Source organism: Mus musculus, chromosome 4, assembly GCF_000001635.26.
Source record: "Mus musculus strain C57BL/6J chromosome 4, GRCm38.p6 C57BL/6J".
In the NCBI taxonomy this organism is placed as follows: domain Eukaryota; kingdom Metazoa; phylum Chordata; class Mammalia; order Rodentia; family Muridae; genus Mus; species Mus musculus.
Genome location: NC_000070.6, coordinates 62,050,204 through 62,056,373, shown reverse-complemented (window position 1 = coordinate 62,056,373; position 6,170 = coordinate 62,050,204). Strand labels below are relative to the sequence as shown.

The 6,170-nt window shown below is 38.8% G+C and overlaps 1 protein-coding gene across 2 annotated transcripts in view; it reads left to right on the top strand.

The window, feature by feature from the left end:
- The first annotated feature begins 2,230 nt into the window (after positions 1-2,230).
- Positions 2,231-6,170, top strand: part of Mup20 (major urinary protein 20) — a 42,807-nt gene continuing 38,867 nt past the window's right edge. The window contains exons 1-7 of one of the 2 annotated variants that reach the window (NM_001012323.1): positions 2,257-2,423; positions 2,761-2,894; positions 3,665-3,738; positions 4,363-4,473; positions 4,791-4,892; positions 5,057-5,102; positions 5,888-6,140. In NM_001012323.1, coding sequence (NP_001012323.1) covers positions 2,325-2,423; positions 2,761-2,894; positions 3,665-3,738; positions 4,363-4,473; positions 4,791-4,892; positions 5,057-5,082 — 546 coding nt within the window. In that variant the 5' untranslated portion in view covers positions 2,257-2,324 and the 3' untranslated portion in view covers positions 5,083-5,102; positions 5,888-6,140. Of the gene's footprint in view, positions 2,424-2,760; positions 2,895-3,664; positions 3,739-4,362; positions 4,474-4,790; positions 4,893-5,056; positions 5,103-5,887; positions 6,141-6,170 lie in introns of those variants that run through there. The other variant, XM_006538045.3, reaches the window with a different exon arrangement.

Genomic DNA, 6,170 nt, shown 5'->3' with positions numbered 1-6,170 from the left:
TAGTTGAGGGTAAGACACAGGTCATGGTGATTAAATCATTTTCCTAATAGTTTCAGAAAAGCTAGCTACTTATAAATGGGCTGTTAGTTGGTTACATGTAAACTCCTTTGTTAATTATTGACTGCTTTTCAGTCACATAGATAGTCTACACATTCTGAGTAGTGTTAACATGCTTAGTGACAGGGAAGGTGCCTGAGCTAAACTCAGGAGTTGAAGGAACTCATTGTTGCTTTCTGCTGTAGAAGCAACTTCTATTTCACTACTAGAAAAAACAATAATCCATAGCCAGATGAGGTGCTACAACCCATAATCCCAGCATTCAGGAAGCTGGAGCAGGAGGATTGCCACAGATCTAAGACCATTCAGAACCTCAGTGTAAGCTCAAGTCCAGCGCAGAGCTCACATTAAATAGCTGGTCATGGCTGCTTTTAACCCCAGAACTGGGTAGATGATGAAGAATGGAATATTGTTGGAATTTAGTGGCCAGCCAGCCTATCTGAAACACACTAATTCCCAGATTCAGAGGGAAACCCTGTCTCAAGGGGATGAAGTAAAAAAGAGATAGAGGGAGACAACTGGTGTACTGTTCTGAATTCTGAATATACTAGCAAAGGCACAAGAATTTGCACATGTGTGCAGACACCATAATCAACCAAAAATATAAGAGGGTGGGAAGAAGAGAAAGAGGAGTAGGAGGCAAAAGAGGAGGAGGAAAAGTAAAAGGAGGGAAGAATATGATAATCCCCTAGAAGAGCATCCTCCAAATGCTTTTAAACCAATTGAGTGTCAGTTGTCACGCCTCATTCCGTATCAGACCACACAAACTCCTCCATATTTTAAACAAACCCATGTGCAATTTTTTTGCTAGTACCTACCAGTGCAACATGTCTGGAGTTCTACAGCACTGTTTATTCCTCTTTTTCCTATTTAACCATTCCTCCTTCATGGTAAAAACATCCTGACCAGTGTAGTGGAGTCAATAAGAACAAAGGCTCCTGAGTTAGAGAGCCTTGGGTTTAATTCTAAGTTCTCACTTTGATTGACTATATGACCTTACAGCTACTTATTATTTCTGAGTCTTAACTAATACTATGGTAAGAAGAATAAAATAGGACATACCATATAAAGCTGATGCAAAGTTGAAATAAAGCATATCAAGTATTTGCCTCCTTCTTGAATTCTTTATTTCCCAACATCAAACACTAGTTTATGTTTCTAGTTCAAGGGTAAATGAAATGTCTACTTATACAAAATATGTTCCCATTGTAACTATGTGTTTGGAAGCATGATTTTTGACATGATTTCTACTTAGACCTCCATCAGCAAATATGAATTTCAACAATACTTGTATTTTTCATTAATGATTAGATTATGTCCAGTCAGTTGAAGTACAAAGTTCTCGAAGGTAAACAGTACATGCAACCTGGCTACTAATAATAGTTTGGATTCTGAGGTCAGTGCTATCTGTACAAAGGTTGAAGCCATGTGGGCGACTATCATCTTAGCCTTGGAAGACTTTTCTTGATAACTTTTTTTAAATTATAATTTACTATTTTTATGTGTATGTGCCTGAATGAGTTTAAATGTACCACATGTGTACAGGAGGTCACAAAGTTCTAAAGAAAGTATGTGGTTTCCTGTTACTGAAGATAGATTTAGTTTTTGGGATGCCACATGTGTGCTGGTAATTGAAGCTTGGTCCTCAGCAAATACAATTTTAAAGAATCTGACTGCATCTTCTGACCTCCACTGTACCAGGCCTGTGCATGGTACTCAGGTACACATGTAAAACCAATACTCATACACATATAATATAAATGAATCTTTTGCAAAAATTGAGTAACTCATGTTCTTCCATACTCATATTAAAGCAAAGTTTCTATGCATACTTGACCTTCCAGTTCAGTCCCCACCCCCCTCCAAAACTGGCTTTCTGATTCCAAGCCAGATCCAAAGTTGCATCTAGTTCCAGATTGCAGCTCTCTTGAACACCCACTGTTTTCTTGGGATTATGTTTTAAGAAATGTAAGACTATAAAATCAATCAATAGGTGATGAAATTGCCAAGTTTGAAAAGAGCAGGAACAATCCTTGGCCTCTAATCAATAAATGAAAGAACATTCCACAAAGCCTGATGGAAGTAGACCGATACCAGAAGTAAAAAAAAAAAAAAAAAAAAAAAAAAAAAAAAAAAAAACAAAAAACAAAAAAACACCGAACCCAGAGAGTATATAAGTACAAGCAAAGGAGCTGGGGTGTGGAGTGTAGGCACCATCACCAGAAAGACGTGGTTCTGACAGGCAGAAAATTTTACTATCTACCAAAATGAAGCTGCTGGTGCTGCTGCTGTGTTTGGGACTGACCCTAGTCTGTGTCCATGCAGAAGAAGCTAGTTCTATGGAAAGGAACTTTAATGTAGAAAAGGTATGATCAGTGAATTGTAACTTCACTCAGAATGTGCTTTGGGGAAATGTTTTAGCCAAGTAGGCCCTTTGAATGGATGAGTATAGTGCCCCAATTTATTAGATGAATGAATGGCTCCAGACCTTGAAGTAAGACCAGAAGATATTCAGATATAACAACATTTGGGGACCTCTGTTCTCACTGAGAGGCAGGGAGAGTATGGTAAGTATTGTGACAACTGGCATGAGATCTACCCGTGTGTATGCTCAGGCCCTAACCCATAGGCTGGAGTTCAAGTGGAAATATGCATGTGGTATCCCTGCTCCTTCTCCCTTAACCATTTGCTTATCTATTACAGATTAATGGGGAATGGTATACTATTATGCTGGCCACTGACAAAAGAGAAAAGATAGAAGAACATGGCAGCATGAGAGTTTTTGTCGAGTACATCCATGTCTTGGAGAATTCCTTAGCTCTTAAATTCCATATTATGTAAGTGAGATGCTCCTAGCTGTGAAAGAAGAAATGAAAACTTGGTATGGTCTCATGCCTACAAACACTCAGGATTGGGGGAAGAGATGCCTCTCAGTATGCACATGTGTAAACACATACTGAGTCTGTATCCAAAACTAGAATGCTCCATGTGACACTAAATCTAGATCTCATAACCAGGGTTTTTTTCAAAAGTCAGAGACAAGAGTTGGTGACAGAAATTAATTCACTAGGAGTTCTATAAGGAAAGATCAGAGACACTTCTGAAACCACATTAATGAGACAGTATATCACAAGTTAAGATTATGTGATCATGAATTCAATTTTTCTTACTAGTTGTTAGCCAAAGAAATTCACCCCTTTCTACTTGCGTTTTCCTGCAGTAAAGACAATAATAATAATTCTCCTCTGTGGATCTGGGATCAACATCAGGCAACTTTTACAGAGTGATAATTTGAGGCAGAGGGTGGAAATCTGGCTGATAATTTACACCACTGGCTGAAGCACAGCACTTGTGAAACTAGGAAGTATTTGCAGTTGTTGTAAGGATGAGAAATGATTGTCATTTTCATTTTTTAAAATAATAGGCAAATTTGTGATTGCTAAGGCATCTGTTATAAATGAAATAACGTAAATAAAAGCCTTTTGCTAATTTTACAAAAATATTCAAAAGGTAAATGGAATCAGAAACTGGAGATAAATATAGTTTAGTGGGTGAAGAAGCCAGCCATATCAAAATCCCTTACACAACAGCTCACTCTGTTTTACAGTATAAATGAGGAGTGCTCTGAAATATTTTTGGTTGCTGACAAAACAGAAAAGGCTGGTGAATATTCTGTAACGTGTGAGTACATAAAATATCTATATATGTATACACTAGATGATTAGTAAACCTTAATACTTTGTGTGTGTGTGTTTGTGTGTGTGCATGTGTGTGTCAGTGTGTGTGCATGTGTGTGTGAGTGTGTGTGCATGTGTGTGTTTTGCTGGAATTTGAACTCAGAAACTTGCACTTACTTGTCAAATGGGTACCATCTAATAGCTAACACCCTGTAGCAGACAAATGGGATGAGTAGGGGGTGAGTGAATCTATTTGAAACTGCCCGTAGCTAGCACTGGTGCACATTGCTCAGGGTGTAGCAGCAGATAGTTGATACAGCAAGCTTATAAAAGATAGAAACATGTTGCTTGAAGTTATTGTGGGAGGTAAATAAGCCTAGGAGACAATGAGAGAGTGGTGCTCCTGTGGCTGACTGTTCACTAGTGGTCTGGACCTCTTAAAGTCACTTTACATAGAAGTTCCTTCTTGTAGTTCAGAAAGCTAAAGACAGAAAGCATCAGACACTTCAACCATCTCTTCCAGTATATGTATTTTAATGATTTTATGTATGGGGTAGTACAAGAAATGGGTATCCATTATTATCAGCAGAACAAAGAATTACTGAGCTGTGTTCCAATTCCTCCACAGATGATGGATCGAATACATTTACTATACTTAAGACAGACTATGATAATTATATTATGATTCATCTCATTAACAAAAAGGATGGAGAAACCTTCCAGCTGATGGAGCTCTATGGTAAAGTATTTTCACACAGACGGTGATCTTAGCGTGGGAAAAGAAGAAAGAACCTCTAGCTTTAATATGGTCTTCCCAGCTTGGTTCTGCCTCTTTTTCACCTCCTGAAGATAGATGCTCACCTCCATCATCCATAGACCATAGTGATCAAAGCACTCTGAAATCTCTCAGTGTGGCAGAAGGATAGATCATACCAATGCCTGTCAATCATGTTGCCAAACATTTACCATCTTTATGGGGAAGCCTCTGTCCGCTCACACAGGTTGTGGTCAATGCACACAATACATCTGCTATACTCACTCTTGCTATTCTCATAGGCCGAGAACCAGATTTGAGTTCAGACATCAAGGAAAAGTTTGCACAACTAAGCGAGGAGCATGGAATCGTTAGAGAAAATATCATTGACCTAACCAATGCCAGTAAGTCAGGATTCATTTATTTTTCTCATCCTGAATATCTTATCATAGAGGAAACAAACCCAGTTGGCTACTAGTTATTTTTGAAAGCTGGAGAGTCCTATCTTTTCTCTTGGGGAAATAAAGTGGACCTGGTACCTGAACATGTTCTTGTTTTCACACTACAGATCGCTGCCTTGAGGCCCGAGAATGAAGAATGGCCTGAGCCTCCAGGTGGGCAATATCCAATGAAAACAAGGAGGGGGTTGGTGGTCATGGAGAGGCCCTTCCAAAAGTATTAGCACTGTACGCCCAAATTACAATAAAAATAATTTTATAAGGAATATTTGACGAAAGCTTGAAAATAGGTTTTGAATAATCTGGATTTGTGATCTAGTCCTACTTTGAGCTTTGAAGTAAAGTGACCCAAGCACTTAGGCAAGAATACAAGGATTTGAGTTTTATATAGTTGATGTATGCTTGTGTGAAAAGGGCTCAGCAATGTTTTAATATCATTAACAGACAGAGTAGCAGGATGTGGTATAACTGCTCTTCAGTGTCTGTGGTCCCCCTCCATCCCACTCAAGATAATAACTTCTTAATCTGAACTCTGTACAACCTTGGCTTCTTACCTGGGAGTGGATGTACCTGATCACCACTTCTCAACCAGTCTGGAGAGCAGACTCCTCTGGCCCTCCCTTCTCATCCAGTCTAAGACTTCACTCATATAATGTGTGAAGTCTTTAATGTAGCCAAGGCTTTTATTATTATTCCACAATTTGCCTAACCTTCTTCAGAGCTTCTTATGACAAAGGTTGTGGAAATAAGCCTCTGATTCCATTATGGTCATTTATTCTGACTTTTATCCCTGTCTTTTGGCAAATAATTCCAGTTAGATTCTGAGGGAAGATCCATTTCTTCATCCCCTTTGTTCTATGTAATAGAATGTCTCTCTGTCCTAAAGTCAATTGAAGTAGTACGTAAGGAGTTCCTGTGTTCTCTCTTCCTGGCTTACACAGTGTTGAGTGGAGACTTCTCACCAGGACTCCAGGATCAGTCCTTCCTATCCATACAGCATCCAGTAAGAAGTTCTGTGATCTGCTTTCCATCGTGTCTTACAGAGAAGTGCAATCCCTGTCTCTCCAGCATGTTACTAGGATAACTCATCAAGAATCAAAGTCTTTCTTTAAATTTCTCTTTGACATACCCATGACAATTCTCCATGAATTTCTTCCTCTTCCTGTTCAATAAATGATTACACTTGCACTTAAATATATGCGTCTGTGTCCAAAAATAAATGTG